The sequence below is a fragment of the Equus przewalskii genome, chromosome 1 (assembly GCF_037783145.1).
Source record: "Equus przewalskii isolate Varuska chromosome 1, EquPr2, whole genome shotgun sequence".
NCBI classification, from domain to species: Eukaryota; Metazoa; Chordata; class Mammalia; order Perissodactyla; family Equidae; genus Equus; species Equus przewalskii.
Window position 1 is genome coordinate 27,686,969 of NC_091831.1, and position 21,716 is coordinate 27,708,684.

Consider the following 21,716-nt stretch of genomic DNA (forward strand, 5'->3'; position numbering starts at 1 on the left):
AGCACAGAATGCAATGTTCTACTAACTCAGAGACTTGATGGGAAGCAGATGAGTATATAGAAAATAGTCATATTTTGCACTTAGAAAAAAGATGCTATCCAAGGACCCAGACCATCCCTCAACTTAATTCCTTAAACAACTGACTTCACTCTGCAGGGTAGCAGCAGGACAGGAGTGGCCCCAGGGCACAGGCTCTGTCTCTCTGCTTCTGCTCCCTGCTCACTCAAGTCTCAGCTGTCAGCCAGGATGTCCTGCTGGCTAGGAACCACTAGCCAAAGAGCCACTCTTCTGTCTCAAGAAAAGGAATCTCAAGGTACCCCGAGCCACAGCCAAACCCAGACAGCCTCAGTCAGTCATTCTGCTATGAGAACTGAAGAGGCCTTGTGGGATCCCAAATGTGAGGAATATCAATTAATTTCAGGATCTTAATTATGCAACCCCCCTTCGAATCTTAGAAAGGACCATTCTCTGAGCTGTTCCCTCATATTTTTCTCTATCTAGGTAACATTTCTAATTTCACACTCCTTTCTAGTGATCATTACATGATGCCCCATCTCTGGCCTGGTTAACAAGCTTGCAGCAAGAAGAAAAAAAAGTCCCAACCAGTCTTAGTCCTTTGCATGTGCTTCAATACCTTGCACACACAATTCTATCCTTCATGGCCATGTGGGTGACATAAAAACAGTTGCCCAAGTCTGTGCAGGGATTTCTCCTTACACTCAAATGCAGCCTGAGAAAACAGCATGGCAGGAGCTGACCCAATTCTCGTGATAAAATCCAAGACTTCATCACAACACATATTTAAACATAAAGGTGCAATTAGAATGGGTGATTAAGTTATCAAGAGCTGCTTTTCACTCAGAAGCTCTCTTCAAAAACTCCTCTCAACCAGAGAACAGTGTGTTTATCAGAGAGAACTCTACCCCTGGCCACACCTCCTCCCGGCTACCAGACAGACAGGCTGCTCCCCACAGCACTAGGAGGAGCAGGTGGCTGGTCCTCAGGCCCTCCACACTGTCAGCCCCTTCACATCCTCCGAAGGACACAGGCAGCTGGCCTCAGCTCTATACAGCCTAGCTTCTGCCATCTACGGAGGAAGTAAGAGGTTGTCAGGGAGGAGAAGGACTCAGTCCTAAAGGGAAAGGTCATCAGCAAAGACATCCCCTTCATTCACTTCCGCCTTGAGTGGCCACAGGCCAAGCAGCTACCTGAAAAGTCTTTCAGGATTCAACGAAGGGGATCATCTCATACAGGGCCTGCATGAATGTGGTTCTGGACAGATTCAACCAATTTTTCAGTCAACTTTTGGTCCCGAAAGACCATGAAGACAGGCTGTTTTCCAGAGTCCCCATAAACCCGTTTTGCCCAGAGGCTGCAGGAAGAGACAGGTTGCAAAGAGGAATGAGAAACTAGAAAAGACCATTCCTACTCCAAGGGCAGCCCATCTGTAAACAGATCTGATCCTTCACAGAGCCACTCGAGGGTTACTCTCGGCTTCCCCGAGAGAAACTGCTGCCTAAATCCCAAGGCTGGTGGCCCGGAAGCTCCTCTTAACATCTCACTGCACTTCTTTCCTCCCTGTCCAAGTCCCTGGTCCTCATCGTTTAGTGTGGTCCCCTTCAATCCTGAGCCAAACCAAGGATCTTTCTGACCCTACCTACCTCTGTTCTAGTCAATGACCTAAAGCAAAGCAGCTGCAGAGCCAGAGGAAGCTCTGCGTAGAGAACGAGAACTGTGTGCAGAGGAAGCAGAAAGTTTATCATGAAAAGCTGCTCCGTGAAACTTCAAACGCAAAAGCACTGCGCTGATACGATGTCTGAGCTTACTAGGCAGGTATCAAAAGAAGACCTCCTCCTCATCTCTTCACAAGCACGACGCTCACAGCTTGCTCCCCTCCTAACCCACAGGAGAGCCCGGGGCCCCAGACCGCCCCCAACCCTATGCAGTCTCGTGCCCTCTGAGCTCCTCCAGCCCGGCTCCTCCAAAGCTCTCTCATATGCTCCCCAGGCCCCGCCTCGCCTCCCCCACCCCGCTTCAGCCTTCCCCCCTTGGCTTCCCCTCGCCCACTAATGACCCCCTACAGGCGCCCCCTCCTTTCACCACGTTTACAGTTCCCTCTCTCCTACCGTTCCCCTCTCAGCTCCTACACACACCCCCAATTCACTCCATTCTCCTAATCCCAGTTAACCCTTCATCCTTCCCTCCCTCGTTAACCTTTCGCTACCCACAGGCTCCGTTAACCCCTTTGTCCCCATTTCCAACTTGAGCCTTAACTCCTTCCCTCGCAGCAGGAATCCCTCCTTCCAAGGGCTTTAACCATTCTCCTTCTCCGCCTCCAACCCTGCAAATTACTTCGCCTCGGGCACTTTAACCCTTCCCAGCCAGCCCCTGTCCGTCCCCCGCGGCCCAGGGCATACCAGTACTTGACGATAGCGGTAACCTGGAGCGGGTTTGGCTGGTCAGGGTAAAGGCGGCGACACTCTCCGTAGATGGCGTGTAGTCCCGGGGGGAAGAGCGAGGCGAAGGCCGGGGGGGCAGTAGGGCCAGGGGCCGGGGGCGCAGCAGGGCCGGGGGCGCCGCTAGGCCGCAGCTCCGCCATCGCGGCGTGTAGGGCGCTGGGGGAACCAGGGAAGGCGGACGAGACGAGAGCACTGATGCGCCAGCGGGCGGACTCCGTGGGTGCGACTCCCCGAAGCGATGGGGGCTGCAGCGAGGTGTAGGCTCCGCGCCTGCGCACGGCGCACCGTCCGCCCAGGCAGTCGCCGCCGCAGACACGGCCAGAAGGTGCCTCTGCGGCCGCGGGGCGCTCAAGGGGGCGGGGCGCCGGCGCGCCCTGTCCCAACATCCATTGGCTAGTGTCTGTGCCAGTCACAAGTGAGGAAGGCGTGGCTTGACCATAGGTCCCGCCTCCTTCTCCCTGTGTTTGGGTTGTCCCAAGGCTCTTGGCCTCCCCCTAGTGTTAGGAGGAACCCAGATTTAAACAGAGATGTTGGATCCTTCTGAGGTGCTAGGGTCTCAGGAAAGCCAGGGGAAGTGCATCGACAAAAGGCTTGTCACTGTTCTACTGATACGCTGCTAACAAGGATTTAAACATAAATCTGACAGTAGATTGATTCATTCGTCCATGTGGTATTCGTTTTAATAGATCTGAATGTTTCCTACCGTCTTTGAATGTCCATTGACCGTATTGACTGACACTAACACCGCCAAATTCAGGGGTCATATGTTGAAATACCTATTTTTGAATTCTGTCAGAAAGTAACAAGAATTAGGTAAACTAGGATCAATTAAAAAGACGGTAATTATTTAATAAATGCTTTTAGCGATGATGACTTTCTTCTTTGTTCTGTTTTAGGCAGATGTATACAGATTACCTTGAGGAACATCAACATTCATTATCTACTGTGGTCCGCCTTTCGTTATTACCTTGACTCTGTAACTGGAAATATTTTTAATTCCTAAGGCACTGGGTTGGGAATTATTTTCCTGTTTACAATAACTTTTCATATAGTAATGTCTTCCACTCTATGATCTTAAAGAAACTCCAAGAGAAAGGGATAGAAGGGAGTCCTGCTTACCAGTACTGTTGACTTAAAGGTCCCTGGAGCTTGAAGGCGGGGAGGAAATAATCTAGAGAACAAAGCACTGGGCTCATTTGAAAGCAGCGACACATAACCTCTCTTCACCTCAATTTTCTCACTCATCAACGTAAATTCTAGCTCGCCATGAAAATTAAAGAGATACCAGAGCAGTTCCTGAAGCTGTTAGATGAACGATGTTTTAATGACCAAAAAAATCACCTGTACCAGTAGTTTCAAATGTCAGTCTTCAGACCAATGTTAGCCTATTGCAAAGTTTACACCTATCCAGGAAAAATAAGAAAAGCAACAAAAATGTACTTCTTTTCCTCAAAATCAAATTTTATGCAATTTATTTTCTTTTGTTCTGGGAATATGTCCTTTCTCGTGTGTGTGTGTGCGTGTATTAAAATTTCCTTTATTAGAGTGTGATGGTGATAGATTTTTATTAATGTCTTACAGACCCAGATGAAGACATAGCAACCTTGTATTATCCAGGGGAAGTGGTGGGGAATGGTAGGACTGATCTGTAAAATCCGAACATGCACGAATTACTGACCAATCCAAACCGAACTACAGACAAGTACTCAAGGAGACTACATACTTCAGCATGCACTGTGAATCCCTTCAAAGGGACTACAGACCCAAGCATGCAATACTACCATCAATCAGTGTGCCTATTATCTATGGAGACTACAAAGCCCAGGGTACTGTGCGTCGGAAACGCGACGCCCCGTCTCGTAAACTAGGCGGGTCTCCGAAGATGACTGGCCGGCTAACCCAGGCGCAAGGCCTGCTGGGGTTGTAGTTCCTCGGAGGCGAGGTCGAGCCGCTCCCTGGCCGCCCTGTACCGGCGGCTAGACTGCGCATGCGTGTCAGTGGCGTTAGCGGCGGACCCGGCTGGCAGTTCCTTCCTCGGAAGGAGAGATTCCTCTGCCATGGAGTCCTACGATGTGATCGCCAACCAACCTGTCGTGATCGATAACGTGAGTTGCGTCTTTCCTATCTTTAAAGGGACTTATGCTCTCCTTCCCGCAGGGACTGCTTCCCGGGGTTCAGCCTGGGCCGCCGGCTCTTTGTCACTGGCCCGGCCTGTCAGGCGGGTTCAGCCGCCGCCGCCGTCTCCGCCCTCCCCCAACCCATAATATGCAGGCAGGGCGGCTGGCCAGCAACCATGGGATGGAGAACTTTGGGGTGGGTAAAGGGAAAAGCTGTAGTCCGGGCCAGGTTCTTGGGCCCTTGGCTTGAGGGGCCTTAACCGCTGTGAGCGCCCGGCGCCCATCCCCTCCCCAGTTTCCGATAACTCTATTGGCTGCTGTAGCTGTCCATCTTGACCGGTGACCCCGCCTCTGGGCCTTGCCGGATGAGGGCAGCCCTCTGCAGTGATTGGCTCACGCCCCTGCCGTTCTTTCAGGCGGCCATAGTGTTTCCTCTCTTTAAGGGGCGGGGCGGTGCACGAGGGCTGTGGGGATTGGCTTCGGGGTTTCCCAGTGTTGGGGCCTGATGGGCTAGGGCCGGCCCGTGGATGCAGAAGGGATAAGTTTCCCTCCGTCCGCAGCCGGTCCGAGACTTGGCGGTGTATCTGGGTGGGGCCCGAGAATCTGGTGCCAAAAATGGCCATAGGATTTCGGTTATTTCTGTGATTATAAATTATACCGTTAATAAAGGTCGAGAAGAAAGGAGAGTGACAAAGCAAGCAGGGAGGTACCTTCGTCTTCGGAACGCCTAGTTACTGGGAGAAAAATTTCAGGACACAGTATTTGCCAGGCGCTCTAGCGCTGACGGGGACGTTTGACATACGTTCGAATTGGATCCTCACAAAACCTAGGTGGATGGTTAAAGCAGGAAGTTTAATCCTTGTTTTACAAATGACAAAACTGAAGCGCGAAGAGAGAATGTGAGCCCAAGGTCGCACAGTTGAGGTGCCCTAAATCCAGTGCTTTATCCGTTAAAATGAAGAGTGACAAATGGAGAGAATCTAAGTACTGCTCTTATTTTGAGTGGAGGGGTACAATTGTAAAACAACTATTTTACATTTCTGTCTTCCACTCGAAGGTTTGGTTCCACCAAGATTGGTTGATACCTTTTCTGTGCCCCTTCTGAGCCCCTCGATTTAGGCAAAACTCAATTCCCTGTCCTAAGCTGACTGTCAGATGCCCTCTGTTGACCTAGTCCTTGGGACACCTTAGGCACGTTGCAGGGTTCTTGCATTGTATCATCTCGTTTAAGCGCCTGGTAGGTAGATAGGAATGACTACCCCGGTTTATGCAGGAAAGTGAAGCTTGGAGAGGTTAAACAACAATATTCAAACTACCTGGCTTATGAATTGAGTACCCAAGGTTCCAATTGCGACTGGGTTCCAAGTTCCTCACTTTTTCCAAGGAAAGGTGCTTTTTTTGTTCTTAGCTTTCCTTCTCTCCAGGGATGTGGCTTCTGCCTTGAAAAGCAGGAGGTTGAACTCAATGAGACACCTCGTTTTGGGAAGGACTTTTTTTTGTCTCCCTCACTAGACTATTAAATCCTTCTGGGGAAAAATGGTTTTCCTTCATTTTTCGTTACTCTTCTCTTCCCCACCTCACTCCACACACACACTACCTAGGGCCTGGCACCACTATGTGCTCAATAAATCTTTTTTCATTGGATTGATGGGTGGGTGGATGAATGGTTGAGTAGCTCTATCCCATTAACAAAGATGTCCCTAAATAAAGACAGGATGGGGGCAATGGGGACCCTAGTTAGTTACTGCAGAGGGTTGAGCAGAACTCCTTGCTCTTTGTGTTGAATTTCAGAGAACACTATCTCTGTCTTCAGTCAGTTTGTGTGTGCGTCATCTGCCTTTTTCTTAGTTTTAAAAAGGAAAAAAAAAGAAATTAGCCATTTCCTGTTTTCATCAGCGATGCAGAAGGAGCAGTCTGTCCATCCCACCAGGTCCTTTGCTTCTTGAATTGCTGCTGGCCACTAGTTCCATCTCCATCCATTTTCTTTAATGTCACTTAAATTAATGCTTCTTAGTCTCCTCTTTCTCTTTCTTGATAGTGTATTTGAAAGGCATCAAATCAGTGGTGAATTTTCAGTTTTAAGATTTAAAGAATTGACTTGTTTTTTTCCTGGGAAAACATTTCCTTTATTATGCCAATAATTCTGCCAAAAGGTGAAGTAGGAGAAACTTAAGTAGTTTTCCCATTAGAATTTAGTGAGCATCTGCCACATTTTTGGATTTCAGGCCTCAGGTAGTTCTTGCTGTTTGACATTTAGAGAGTTTTGTTTTGTTTCAAAGTGAAAGAGGGATTGGAAAAATCATTTGAAATATTTGAGCCAACTCTTTATGATAATAATGTGTCTCTAGCAGATTTAACAGCTCCATAGTTTAACATGTTGCTACAATTTTATTTTCTAGGCTAAGGAGAGTGTAATTAAAAGAAAGAAGAACAAAGAAAGCAGGGAAAAGAGGGAGGAGCCCTAATATCAGTTCACAGCCTTTCACAATTATTGACCACTCCTTTCATCCTAGTCTGGCACCAAACCAATTCTCAGAATTTAATGAGGAAAATGGAGTGGGGGAGGTGTGCACACTTTAACGACAACAATAAAGTGATAGGTATTTTTAAAAACTAAACATAAGTCATTCTTCCCAAAGGCATATCACAGATAGTAACACAAGAGGAGGGCAGCTCCCAGGCCACATTTTGAGGACCACAACACTGATCAGAATACTATGTTTATTCTGAAGCTGAAATCTTTGCTAAGATCCCAAAGGCTAAGTTCTGTCCTAAAATGAATCAATATTCTGGTCAATCTTAAAACTGTCTTTGTGGGGACTATGTGGGCCTAAATGCACAAACAGTATTAGATCTTTACAAGTTCATCAATAAGGTCAGTGTTTCACTGTTTTGGGGGCATGTTATGCTGCTTTAGCCACCTTTCTAAAAAATGAGATACTTTAAACATACAGAAATATTCAGAGAAGTATATAGCAAGCACCCAAGTAGCATGTGTCTACCATTTTTAATAAAAGTTGACATTTGCCATATTTGCTTCAGATTGTTTTTTAGAAAATAAAGCATTACAGATATAATTGAAGACTCTTTGTACCCCTCCACAATCCTATCCTTTTTTTCTGTTTCAGAAGTAATCCCAGAAGCAAATCATCATCATGAAATTGATGTGTTCCTTTCCATCCATGATTTTATGGACTATGTATTTTATTGTGTGTGTGTGTGTGTATGTGTAGTATTTGTGTTTTGAATTTTTACTTAAGTGCTATCATCTTATTTGCCAGCTCTTCGTTTTATTATAGAAAATTTCAAACAAAAACAAAAGGAGAGGGAATAGTATTAGTATAACAAACATACACATATCAATCACCTAGCTGTAACAGTTATCAACTCCTGTCCAATCTTTTTCTTTTTCTTTTTCTTTGTTTTTTTTGCTGAGGAAGATTCGCCCTGAGCTAACATCTGTGCCAATCTTCCTCTATTTTCTATGTGGGTCGCTGCCACAGCATGGCTACTGACAAGTGGTGTTGGTCTGCGCCGGGGAACCAAACCCAGGCCACCGAAGCAGAGCATGCCAAACTCCTGTCCAATCTTTTTAACCACATTCCCACCCACTTCCCTCTCCTGCACTCTTTTAAAAATGTAATCAGTATATTATTGTCAAACCTAAAATAATTAACAATAATTCCTTAATATCATCAAATATCCAGTCAATATCCAAATTTTATTGTCTCCATTTTTTTTTTAAAGCTTGTCTATAGCTCTTAAAATCTGCTGATTCACTTAAATTGTTTTTTTTTCCTCTTCTTCTCCCCAAAGCCCCCCAGCACATAGTTGTATATTCTAGTTGTAGGTCCTTCTGGCTCTGCTATGTGGGATCCTGCCTCAGCATGGCCTGATGAGCAGTGCTAGGTCCACACCCAGGATCCAAACTAGCAAAACCCTGGGCTGCTGAAGCAGAGCAGGCAAACGTAACCACTCGGCCACAGGGCTGACCCCTCACTGAAGTTTAAGGAACACTAGAATTAGCTGAGGAGATGAAGTCACTATATTTAACACTGTCACTTGTCATGTGACCTTCAGGCTATTGGTTATCCAACTTCAGCAAGAATCCATTCCCAGCTTGATGGAAAGGGTGAAGAAGAGGCGACTTGTTGAGATAGCTCACTGTTCAATTATGTGTATTTTGAGAGCCAAGGATATGCTTCACACCAAGCTAGGTGCCCTGAGGGTAAGAAAGAAACCAGATGCTATGTGGAACAAGAAACATGCTGAATTAGTTGGTGAGAATGCCTAGAATAGGGTTCTCAAACTCAACACCTGCAGAGGCCAAGCAGAAACATTAAAAAGACGCAGGAAGAGGGTAGCCTTAAAGACAGTGTGAGGAATCTGGAAGGTGCGTTGAGCATGACTGACCAAAGAGCCAACTGCTTCTCATTTCCAACCAGCTGTCCCCAGACAGGAATGCAGACCCAGTGTTGCCAGATCTTCTGATTTTTCAAGAGAAATCAGAAATATTAAATTTCATATGCAGTCGCCAGTTTTTAACTGTTGAAAGTTAATGTAAAAGTAGTTTGTGGTCTATGGAGATAAAAAGTGGAATAGTAGTTGCCTAGGGCTGGTGAGGTTGTAGGATGGAGAGTGATTGCTAGTGGGTACAGTTTCTCTTTGGGGTGATGAATAACCTCTAAAATTAGGTTGTGGTGCTGATTGTACAGCCCTGTGAATATGCTAAGAACCATTGAATTATACGCCTTTAATGAGTAAGTTGTGTGGTATGTGAATTTTATCTCAATAAAGTTGTTTTTTTTTTTTTTTTTAAGATTTTATTTTTTCCTTTTTCTCCCCAAAGCCCCCCAGTACATAGTTGTATACTTCTCGTTGTGGGTTCTTCTAGTTGTGGTATGTGGGACGCTGCCTCAGCGTGGTTTGATGAGCAGTGCCATGTCCGCGCCCAGGATTCGAACCAACGAAACACTGGGCCGCCTGCAGCGGAGCGCGCGAACTTAACCACTCGGCCACGGGGCCAGCCCCAACAATAAAGTTGTTTTTTAAGAAGTACTTTGTGAGCCAAACAAAATATGTCTTTGGGCGAAAATGAGCCACCAATGTCGTAGACTCTTGAGTCTCCACCTCTCAGCACCCTTTTCCCCTCCGTGAAATGGGAGATAAATAGCCTCCTTCCCAGCATGTCAAGAACAATCAAGAGTGCTTAGGAAAGGAGCTGGCCCTGTGGCTTGGTGGTTAAGTTCTCATGCTCTGCTTTGGCGGCCCAGGGTTCGCAGGTTCAGATCCCAGGCACAGACCTACACACCACTCATCAAGCCATGCTGTGGTGGCATCCCACATACAAAATAGAGGAATACTGGCACAGATGTTAGCTCAGTGACAATCTTCCTCACTAAAAAAAAGAGTGCTTAGGATAAAGGTTGCCCAAGCCACAAGGCCAAAGCCAGCAGGTACTGGGAGAACCTTGCTGAGAGCTTTGCTAGTTCTTTGCCTGCATCAGAAAGAGAATGGTCAGTGGTGGCTGGCAGCAGACTTGAGTCTTCAAAAATCAAATATTTAGTGAGACTACTTTTTCAAGAGGCCCCGACAAGGTATTCGTTTACTTGGTTTTGCCAGAGTGAATAACAAAGAATGGCAGCTCATTTGCCAGATACACAGTTCCTAGTTACAAATACCGTTAAAGAAATTGCGGGGGTGGGCCCCGTGGCGGAGTGGTTGGGTTTGCACGCTGTGCTGCGGCAGCCTGGGATTTCGTGGATTCAGATCCTGGGCGCGCACCTGGCACCACTCATCAGGCCATGCTGAGGTGGTGTCCCGCATGCCACAACTAGAAGAACCCACAACTAAAAATATATACAACTTTGTAGTGGGGGGCTTTGGGGTGAAGAAGGAAAAATAAAAAAATAAAATAAATCGCAATGAGCCTCTTATATACTCTCATGGTATGGTTGAGCACAATAGAGGCAGCTCAGCTTCCTGCCCCATCCCCACCTATTCTTCACTCAACTGCTGGCCTGGCAGGCCAGCTCATGGGGCTGCAGGGACAAGCTGGGTCTGGTTCTACCTTGTGCATCATTCTTAATGCTGCCTTCACCTTCCTGGCACCACCTCTGCCTGGGGCTTCTGGAATTCCAGCTGCTCATTCAGATTCCATACTTTCGGCTTCATCTGCCAATCATTTGAGCTTGATTTTAATTTTAGTCAGCCAGCATCTGAGTACCCTGTAAATGCCAGGTACTCCTGATCTGCAGAGTCTCTGACCTCGAGGAACTTGGGCTGAAAAGAGACAAAAATGCAAACCATAAATTCAAATAGCAGAATGAAATGCATGCTACCTAGTGGGACAGTAATGGTGATTTTTTGAGATAGTAGGAAGAGGATAATTAATTCCAACTGGAGATTATTCTTCAGGAGGAAGGCAGTGATATTTGAACAGGGCCTGTTATACTCTTGCTGGGAAGGACAGAGAGGAAAAAAATGAACCTAACATCTTAACCTGCTTTGTTACTCAGACTCTAGTCCTTTTGCTAGTAAACTCAAAATGAAATATCCAGGAAAATCACCTCTTAAAGATATCCAAAGTCTGAAGTACAGCTCTCATCTTTACTTTTCTTGTTTTCAACCTCTGCCAGGAGATCCAATTAGTCTGTTGACATCACCACACCCAGAGGAAGGCGGTGAGCAATTACGGGAAGCTTGAGCTAACAAGTTCTCGGAGTTCTCTTGTACAGTGCTGTTCTCACTAACCATGTCGCCGAGCCTGCGGGTTTGCAGTAGGATGGTTCTCCCTCCTTCCCCATCTTTCAGCTCAGTTTACAGCTGCACGTTTTCCAGGCTCCTTGCTCTTCTGCCCAGGCTGATGAGTTTGCACATTGTCTCTTGTTTTCTCTCTTTTCTGTTGGCAGAGCTTCCTGCTGTCTTAGAGAAGTGGCTTGCCCTGCTCTCCCGCCATACCACTTTCCCTGTCCTTCAACCACTTCTTATTTCCTCCCTCTGTCTTGCCAGAGTCCGGCACCCCCCCTTCTCCTATACAAGAACTGGAATGAGAGACAGAGAGGGAACCAGGGATGTTGCTGGGAAGCCTTTGGTACAAAGATAACCTTGGCTATTTAGCGTCTCCCCATGTGTTTACTGCTTGCTGTGTGGGTTCTGGAAATATCACACTCCACCCCAGGAGAAGTTGACTGGCAGCAGGAAAAGGCTTGCCCCAATTACCTGTGCAGCTGCAAACCTTGTTGGGGTGGAAGGGCAAAGGTAGCAGATGTAGGGGTAGAGGGAAGGTTAAGAAGGAAGAGAACGGGGTGTATCTGCAAGCAGTATCAAGCCTCGACATCTGTCCTGCATGGAGTTGGTATCTGTGTCTAGAGTCAGTGTTTACTTTGGTTGGGTCCTGGGTGGTACCAGAGATGCTGGGGTGAGAAGTCAGATTCTTTGCTAGGCACCTCACCCAACATACCAAGGACTGGAGCAGCAGAATTGTAATCTTGGGTCTCTTCTCTTCTCAGACAGTGCTTTAGGCTTCCCTGCTCTTTACCATCAGGAGACCAATGAGTAAAACAAAGCATAGTAACAGAACAAAACAGCCCCGACAAACACCCTGCAAAGCCAGTGCTCTGCCCCTGCAGTGAGAACCAGACACTTGTGTTCTTTGATGCTTATAGGGACTTTCCTTTTCTCTCGTCAGGTTTTCTCTTTTTCTTCTCTTTTTAATATCATTTTTAATCCCAAAGTAAAATATGTTCAGTGTAGAAAAGTCAAAGAATACAGAAAAATCAAATAATATTTTGAGTGTACGTTGAAAGTTCTCACCATCTCCAATCCCACATCCCTCCCTGTGGCGTACACTATACAAATGCTCAAAGAAATGGGTACATTCTTCACAAATATAAGGTTTCTGTCTTTTTAAAATAAAAATGGAGCCATATTGTATGTATTGTCTGAGGTATATCTCCTCTTGTTTTTGTGATACTTCTGACGTCCCTTTCTCTCTCCTCTCTCCTCAGGGATCTGGTGTGATTAAAGCTGGTTTTGCTGGTGATCAGATCCCCAAATACTGCTTTCCAAACTAGTAAGTCATTCTGTAGCTTAGCCAGAAGCTTGGGAGGCTTGTCAGCTTTGTTACAGGGTCAACCCTCCATCTTTTAAGGAGAAGGGGTCTCTCTTTTGGGTCAGCCTTGGTACTCAAAACAACCATGAGCAAGGGACAGGAGCTGGCTTTTGGAATAACCAAAGGAAATAATTGCCTACGTGGTATAATTTGAGAGGCACAGGCAAGAGACCTCTTTTTTAAGTTTGATTTTATCTGACACCAAAAATGTTATCATTGGTGACTCATTGGTTTGGATAACTGCCTCTTCCTGGCCTCTTTTTAAAATCCTCCGATCACCCAGGATGGGTTTAATATTAAACCGTCCCTACCGTCTTAGTGAGAATGAGTTTCTCAGTGCTTGCCTCCTAAGGCAGAGAGCCTACAGGCAGCAGAGGGGCATGGGTGCCTGGAGAAGGGGCTTAAAGCGGGAGAAGAAGGAAGAAGGCTGTCTATCGCAGCGACAACACCGCAGTTTTCCTTCGTGGAAGTCCTGGGCCAGGGGCTAAGGACACTAAAATTGTTTGAGTTACCCATTCATTTAGAAATTCTCGTTTCCTTGTCTCTCTTGGTCTGCACATACACTGGGGAAAGAGAAGAACTAGAGACAGTGAATCCTCTAAAATTTTTTTAATAATGTAAAAATATAAATATAATAAAAATAGGAAATAATAGACAAATAAATTAATACATGTTCATTGTAGAAATTGCGGGAAATGCAGAAAAGTAGAAAGAAGAAAATCAAAGTCAACTCTAACATCACTCCTTAAAGATAATCACAGTAGAGCTGAGTATGTTTCTTCCCATCTGAGTATGTACGTCTGCGTATCCTTCCTGTGTTCTGCCGTGAAATGAAAAGTGATGGTCCTCCCCGTTCTCTTTTGTAGTGTGGGCAGACCTAAGCACGTTCGAGTCATGGCGGGAGCCCTCGAAGGTGACATCTTCATTGGCCCCAAAGCCGAGGTAATTCCCAGTTCTATTGAAGAAGCCTCAAGCCAGCAGAAGACCTTCATTACTCCCCACGTGGGCAGTGTCCCAGCAGTGGGACATAGCATGAGTAAAAGGAGCAATTTCCTCTTCAAATCTCCCCTTTGGTTCTCTCATCCTAGGCCTAATCAGTTTATTTATCCCAGGAGTGGCCTGTTGTTTTGGAGAGGAAACAGCTGGAACCCCACTTTGGGAAACAGAGACCAGTCTAGAAAACAGCTTTTGCCTTCCTTCTGTATTGTCACTACCTTGCCAATGTTCAAATTGACTGGCTTGGTTATTTTTTTGGCAAGAGGTATTTGGAGAGAGATCTTGGCTGGGATACCCGGGGATGAGTTAATTAGCACAGTTTGGCAGAGCTCTATGGCATCTTCTAGAAGCAGAACAACAGAATCATTGTTGCCAACCTTGGCTGCAAGTGCTGAGGCCCAGAGTTGGGAGCCAAGAGGTTATGTCCTGGGACCAGGCAATGAGAAGGGGGCCTCCTGTCACTTGCCCTAGGGGCACCTGAGGGCCCATGGAAACGCAGAAGCCCTCAGCTTTGCCAGCTGATTGGGCGGTGAGAGCAGTTTGCAGCATACCATTTAGAGACTTGGAGAATGGGTGCCCCCACCTTAGCCCTGGGTAAGGACTATGGGGTGGGAAGTCCTAGTCCTGAAAGAGCAAGGTCCACTGGGCAGCCCGGCTGAGAGGCTGGCTGCTACTGTAAGTCCTGCTCTCTGCCCCCAGGAGCACCGAGGGCTGCTCTCCATCCGCTACCCCATGGAGCACGGCATCGTCAAGGACTGGAATGACATGGAGCGCATCTGGCAATATGTCTATTCTAAGGACCAGCTTCAGACTTTCTCAGAGGAGGTGAGGGTCCTGTGCCCAGGGCACCCCTGTGTGGTGTGCGGAGCTGGGCAGAACCCCTACCCCAGAGATAAGCAGGATGACAATGATAACTGCCAAGAGTGTTTGAGTCTTACTATGTGCCAGGCACTGAGCCACGTGGTTTTCAGACATGTTCGCAGTTAATCTTCACACCATTCCTATGAGATGTAGGTCGTAGTATCTCCATTTCACAAACAAGGGGACAGAAGTTCAGAGAAGCCAGTAGTATTTCCAAGATCACCCAGTGAATAAAGTGGTAGAGCTGGGGTTCAAACCCGTGTCTCTCAGACTTCAGAGCCTATGCTCTTTAACTCCTAAAGAAGTAACTCCCAACTCAGAAACAAAAGAAGTTGTATACTAGGTGTGTCAGAATTTACAGGGGAGGGATATGTTCTGTTTTTAAAAGTGCATTCAATATTGAAATTTAATTTTCTATTTTGAATTTTTTTAACTGTTTTTTATCATAATAATTCCAAATTTGGAGTTTAGCAAAATCTTCTCGACACTTGGAGATACACAGTAGATACAGGGCCAATATAAGAATCTTGGAGAACAAGGAGGGGAGTAGGGAGTGGAAGCGAGGACAGAATGAGACTTTAAAGAGGGCGTGAATTTAGAAAGTTGAGAAACTGATTTAGGCAGGGGTAGGTGACAGACCCAGCTTGCATTTTTTTTGGAGGGAGGCTGACAACTGTGCCCTCCCTGGGCTCTAGCCAGCCACACAGGGGCTTCTCTTCCAGTACTAATGAGGGGTGGGAATCTGGCCTCACCCTGATTGCCATCTGGGCATCTTTCACCAGCATCCTGTGCTCTTGACGGAGGCACCTTTAAACCCGCGGAAAAACCGAGAACGAGCTGCTGAAGTTTTCTTCGAGACCTTCAATGTGCCAGCCCTTTTCATCTCCATGCAAGCTGTGCTCAGCCTGTGAGTAGCAGCCTGGCTGGCTAGCCTGGCCCCTCACGGGGGAAAGTAGGTTCTAGTTTCTGCCTCTCCTTTGAGTTGGTTCTGAGCAACTTGAGCACCCGCGCTAGGGCAGGGCTAAGATGGTGGGAAAAGGACTGCTGACACTGTCTCCCAGTCTGGTACTCTCAGCAGGTTTGGCACCCAAGGCTCTCCACTCGGCCTGCTGGGAAGGCCCCTGTACTGTGTTCAGACATTTATTTAGTGCCTACTTGTGCCAGATACTCTGCAAGGCTGGTGATAGGGTTGTGACGAAGACACCATCATGGTCCTGTTCTCACACCCCTGTCATTCCTGTCATACTCCCAGCCTGCCTCACACCAGGGTTAGGTCTATTGTCGAGACTGTACGTTGGTGACCTGCAGATGGGATGTATTTGACCCCATTAAAAGTTTGTGGGCTAGCATTTAAAAATTGGGAGATTTCCTGCCAAAATTCAAATTTCTGGCTTCTCTGAAAAAAATGTGAAGATCTGGTAATGCTAGGCCTGCATTCCTATAGGGCAAAACTCAGTGGGAGCTGAAGCAGCGGTCGCCATTTGAGATAAGAGCTTGCAAATGTGACTTCCCCACAGTCTGCTCCATTCCCTGTTGTCCTCCCAGCATGAAGGCAGAGTGTTGCTTGCTGTTTGTCAAACACTGTGGGTTTTTTCCCCTCATATCACAGAAATACTATCTGTACCCTTGTCTCTACCAAAAGAGAAGAAAACTAAGGACAGACCTAGAGGGCCATGTGGGAGAAAAGCTAGTTTTTTGTGGAAGTGGAAATATTTTTATTTTCCTTTACTTGTTTACTTTCCCTGCCTGGCCCCTGTAGGCATTTGGGTTTTTTCCTCTTGTCTAAAGTGTAAAAACTGCCCCTCAGGCCTTGTCCCAGAAGCAATTGAAGGGCAGGCCATCTCTGAGATTGGAAGGCCCGCTCCTCTGGGAGTGGGGGAGGGAGTTTAGAGAGGCTCGGCTCCTTCATTCAGGTCTTTCAAGGCTTGCTTCAGTGCTCCGGCTTCCTTAGTCCTCAGTCCAGTCTGAGGGCCCTGGAGAATGGCGGGCCCCAGCTTTAGTTTAGCTGACATTGGACTCTGAAAAGAAGTGAGTTTCTTCCCAGAGTGAGGAGGCAGGGGTAGTGATGGTTTGCCCCCTTTGCTTCAGTTATGCCACAGGCAGGACCACAGGTGTGGTGCTGGATTCTGGGGATGGTGTCACCCATGCCGTGCCCATTTATGAGGGCTTTGCCATGCCCCACTCAATCATGCGCATCGACATCGCTGGCCGAGACGTCTCTCGCTTCCTTCGCCTCTACCTGCGTAAGGAGGGCTATGATTTCCACTCATCCTCCGAGTTTGAGATTGTCAAGGCCATAAAAGAAGTGAGTGCTGCCCCATGGGCCCAGGGATGGGATGGGGAATGGGAATAGAGCAGCCAGGATGTCTATGACCTGGAGTGAAGAAAGGCGAAGCTCCTGTCCTGGGGGTCTCGGGTCAGGCTCTGTTCTCCCCAGCCAGGCCTCCTGGCAGCTGTGTGATCCTCCCCCGGGGCCCCCTCACACCGACAGATTCACCTTCCCGAAGGGCTGCCCTCTTGTGGGGGAAAGGGAGCTGTTTCTATTTCTTAACCTGGGTGATGGGTGCATGGGTATTAGATATTTTATATTTTATGTACATATATTCTTTTATATCCTTGAAGAAGTCAGAATACATTTTTCTTTTGAAGTAAACTGAATCCTCCTGCCACCTATGGCTCTAGGGAAACCTCTGAGCTGGGTAGGCAGGACCCAGAACATGTGAGTAGTAGAGAAGAAAGGTGCCGCACTCTGGACTAAAATTAGGTTATGGTCTTAGACCCAGATCCAGAGAGCCGAGCTTCCGTGCTTGCCCACCAGGAAGGTGGAACAAGTAGGAAGTCATATCCAAAATGCCAAGCAGTAAAGGCCGGCAGAAATCTGCCTGCTTCTCCCTGGGGCAGTAGCTCTAACAGCCTTTAGGGCAGTCATCATGGATGCACACATTTCTGCAGCAGCACATCACTGCCCTGGGACTTTGACCAGGTAGGTGCCAGGTTTCCTGCCTGCCTGACTTGCCCTTGGTTCTGCAGAGAGCCTGCTACCTATCCATAAACCCCCAGAAGGATGAGACACTAGAGACGGAGAAGGCTCAGTACTACCTGCCCGACGGCAGCACCATTGAGGTAGGCAGCTGGACCAGTCCCCAAAAGCTCTGGGCCCAAGCAGAACTCCCCATGGGGAGGCTGGAGTCAGATGTATCCATCCTTATACAGCCTCTGCCTGGAGCAGTGTAACTCTTGAGCAGCACTGTCTCCTGCAGAGATAGGCACCAGGGACTTGGCTTCTCCTGTGTGGAGGGGAGGAGGCACCAGAGGCATTTTCTTAGGTCAGGATAGGATTAGGAAGAGGGGTGGTAAGTGCTGTCCTTAACCACTTGGCCACAGTGTAGGGCAAGTTGCCTCTCCCTGGGCCTCCACTGATAGGAAGAAATTTCTATGAATGAGTGAATCCATGTATTAATGTCAAAGGTCTCTTGGCTGGAAAATGCCAGAGCTAGGATTAAACTAGAAGCTTCTTCTCTCTAGTTTCCCAGGAGCCCTATCTTTGTTCCTTGAGACCCTTGACATACAAGGTCTTCCCTGAGCCTGGCCTTCATAGCCACCTGGTTACTAAGCTATGGGCAGAGGGGCCTCTTCCATTCCCACCCCAAAAGGGACCTTGGCCCCAGTCCCAGCCTCTGAAGCTTGCCCTCCATCTTGCAGATTGGTCCTTCCCGATTCCGGGCACCTGAGCTGCTGTTCAGGCCAGACCTGATCGGTGAGGAGAGTGAGGGCATCCATGAGGTGCTGGTGTTTGCCATCCAGAAGTCTGACATGGACCTGCGGCGCACACTTTTCTCTAACATTGTCCTTTCAGGAGGCTCCACCCTGTTCAAAGGTTGGTCTTTGCTCTCGGGGCCCTTCCCCAGGAAGCTTCCAGATCCTGCTGGACCCAGACACCCAGAGAATTGACTCGAGATTCTCTTTTCCTGTCCATTCAGGTTTTGGTGACAGGCTACTGAGTGAAGTGAAGAAACTGGCTCCGAAAGACGTGAAGATCAGGGTAGGAGCATGCTGGGGGCTGGGGCTGGGTGTAACTGGGCCTCCAAGGGTCTGGAGTGCCCATGGTATGGCCTCCCCTCCAGCTTTGCCCAAGCTTTTCGGGCAGCCAAGCCTATACAGGCACTGCCAGATGGCTCCCTGCTTCCACGCTCACCCTGAGGTCTGCCAGAAGGGAGGACCCATTCTCACTCTCCCTCTTCACAAAAGGAGGGCATGTCTGATACCCAGATGTGGCAGGGTGCTAGGCTCAGGGCCCCACATGTGGTCTTTCAGGGGGACTAACAATGACAGGAGATTGGCTTTTACTGCTCCCCTGTGACACAGTCCAACATCTTAGTGACGGCTGAGGGGAGCTAGCCTGGCTGAGGAAGGAGGGATCCTAAATGAAGGATTGTGGCTCCTGCCATGGAATCTGCTTCCCCTTTGCCCCTCACAGAGCCGAATCTTGGCCCCAGAGAGCCCCAGTTTCCCTGGGAACTATGGATACTTAGGGCTGCTGGAAGCTGTCTTCTCCAGATGAGTGTCAGGCTGGTCACAGTACCGCCCAGAAAGCCCACAGAGTCCAACAGGGCCATAAGTTAAAGCCGGTTGTGTGAAATATATCTATTGCCTTGGGCAGTGAGAATTGGCCATAAAGATGAGCGTTGGAAGGGAAAGGGAGAAGGGAGGATGAAAGTCTCAGGTTCCTCTTTCCACCCACCCTTGCAGATATCTGCACCTCAGGAGAGACTGTATTCCACATGGATTGGGTGAGTAGCTCTTCCGGAAATAAGAGCGGAAGAGGAAGCAAAGGCATTGATTACCCCTCACTACCCCACCCCTTTAAAGAAAGGCCTGATCTAGTTTGGCCCCATGGGGACTGGCTGCCTCCACCAATACCCACTCCCTCCCTCTCTCTCTCACGATGTTCCTTTGGATTCCCTCCACTCCAGGGGCTCTATCCTTGCCTCCCTCGACACCTTTAAGAAGATGTGGGTCTCCAAGAAGGAGTACGAGGAAGACGGTGCCCGATCTATCCACAGGAAAACCTTCTAATGTTGGGACATCATCTTCACCTCTCTCTGAAGTTAACTCCACTTTAAAACTCGCTTTCTTGAGTCGGAGTGTTTGCGAGGAACTGCCTGTGTGTGTGAGTGTGTGTGTGGGTACGAGTATGTGTACATATGCGAGTGCCGTGTGGCCCAGGGAGCCCAGGGCCCAGAAAGGACGATGAACTACCCACGATGGTGATGGCCTGAGGCCTGGGGTTGACCACTACCTGGCCCCTGGCAAGGAAGAGTGCCGGCAGAGGGCCCCACTCCTTCGCCAGCTGGGCCTTTGTCTGGTTGTGTGGGACTATGTTTACTACCATAGGGAGACAGAGAGGGAGGTAAACCCAACCCCCGAGTGACCTTGCTGCTGTCCATCCTAGGCTGGGCTAGCCCCACCCCCACTGCACCCTCAGGGTGCCCTGAGGCCCAAGGCAGCTGCTTCCTCCCTTGCTCATCATTCTGCTCTCGATGCTTCTTGATCGTGGACTGAGGACGGGTGCCAGGGTTGAGTTCTGTCTGGTTTTGTTACAGTTTGGGTTTGGGAGGCTGGAAAAGCACTCCAGGAGTTACTGAGACTCTGGGGTGAGGAGAAGGCAGGATGCCCTCAACTTCCCCTGGGGACCAGGACCACACTGGGCATTTGAGAAGGGCAAGAGTCGCGCTACTTCTGATTGGCAGTGGAGTCAGTGCTCTAATTCCCAGCCCCATCCAGGGGGTCTCAGGAGAGTTTGAGAAGCCTGTTGGCCCCAGGCCCTCTTAATTGCTTTCCATCCATCCTTGGGCAATGCCATCTTCACAGTTTTATTTATTGAAGTGTTTGTTCAGTATGGGGACTGGAGCGAGGGGGCTCATCACCTCCTGCCCACCAGTCACCATGTTCACACTAATGTTTACAGCACCTAAGCTTAGCGTAGCATCCAGGGCCCTGCCACTCCTTGCTAATGGGGAACTGACAGTATCCATAGGCCTCAGGACCATTTGGGATCGGAGGCTACACTCAAAGTCACTCCCATAGCCTCTTTCTTTCTCTGTCTTCTACTTGCTCACTGCCCTGGAATCAACAGGCTGGTTGCTGGTTGTATTTTCTGAAACAGGAGGTAGAATCACTCTTTGGCAGAGACCCCTAGCAAAAGAGGGGTATTGGGGATCCAGCCCCCTTAGGACTGGAGAAAGAGCCTCAATTAACCACGTTGCCTTTTCCCACTCTAGCCAACCCAGTGGGGCTAGACTGTAGAGGCAAAAAGGCCCCCTCTGGGCTGACTTGTGCCATTCTAGACTTTGGACTTGTTTGGTTAGAGTGGGAGGGGGTCAGACCAGAGTGCGAGGAGCTCATGGGCTGAGACTCATCTTTCTGGTCCAGTGGGGCCAGGTGCCGACCCTGGACTGGGCTGGCCTAGCAGTGGTCCAAAGGCTCCTCAGCCCAGATGGTCAAAGCTGGGGCTAGCAAATCTTCACCGGCACCCTCATCTGTAACACCAAGACCTGCCCCAATCCCAGAGTCCAGGCAGTATTCTCCCCCATGCCGTCCAACGACCAAAGGCCCTGCCAGGTGTGGGCCGCAGCAGCAGGTGTGTGTGAAAGCTATGTGGCGACCCGCGGACTGCAGTGTGCTTAACCAGATCACCTCCCTTCTCTTAGCCCAAGCCTGTCCTTTGCACAGCCTCGCACAAACCACATTGCCTGGTGGGGCCCAGTGTACTTAAATAAAGTCGTTCCCATAGACACGTCGGCTGGTCATCTGTACACGTTGCTGGGTGGGAAGGCCAAGCTGCAAACCCTGAAACTGAGGCAGTGACTGGGACTGGTCGTCCTCTAGAGGGCACTGTTGCACCAGCCAGACTTGTCCAGACCTTAGCCTAAGTCCCAGCGGTCAGGTGGATGCAGAAAAGAGGGTGTTCAGGCCAAAGCCCAGGTTCAGGAACTGAGGGTCCCAGTCCTGTGTACACACTCAAGCCCACAGATCAGACTTCATCCCGAATAAAGGGAGCCACTCTTGACATCCCTGAAGTCAGAGGCTCTTAAAACTTCCATGTGGGGGCCGGCCTCGTGGAGAAATGCTTAAGTTCACGCACTCCACTTTGGCGGCCCAGGGTTTCAC

General features: G+C 48.6%; 2 protein-coding genes across 4 annotated transcripts in view; one reads left to right on the top strand and one right to left on the bottom strand.

The window, feature by feature from the left end:
- SUFU (SUFU negative regulator of hedgehog signaling) overlaps positions 1-2,857 on the bottom strand; it is a 105,910-nt gene extending 103,053 nt beyond the window's left edge. The window contains exon 1 of one of the 2 annotated variants that reach the window (XM_008530957.2): positions 2,418-2,857. In XM_008530957.2, the coding sequence (XP_008529179.2) occupies positions 2,418-2,845 (428 nt within the window). In that variant the 5' untranslated portion in view covers positions 2,846-2,857. The remainder of the gene's footprint in view (positions 1-2,417) is intronic. The other variant, XM_070557581.1, reaches the window with a different exon arrangement.
- A 1,482-nt stretch (positions 2,858-4,339) lies between these two features.
- ACTR1A (actin related protein 1A) lies at positions 4,340-21,340 on the top strand. 2 transcript variants are annotated; one of them, XM_008530958.2, is made up of 11 exons: positions 4,340-4,564; positions 12,586-12,650; positions 13,556-13,631; positions 14,385-14,510; positions 15,329-15,453; positions 16,635-16,851; positions 17,577-17,669; positions 18,249-18,423; positions 18,527-18,588; positions 19,296-19,336; positions 19,520-21,340. In XM_008530958.2, exons 1-11 carry the CDS (start codon positions 4,517-4,519, stop codon positions 19,620-19,622), a joined length of 1,131 nt encoding a protein of 376 aa, XP_008529180.1. In that variant the 5' UTR covers positions 4,340-4,516; the 3' UTR covers positions 19,623-21,340. The 2 variants fall into 2 exon arrangements, with proteins under 2 accessions (XP_008529180.1, XP_008529181.1); XM_008530959.2 differs by lacking the exon at positions 12,586-12,650 and having other exon boundaries at positions 4,374-4,564.
- Positions 21,341-21,716: the final 376 nt, after the last annotated feature.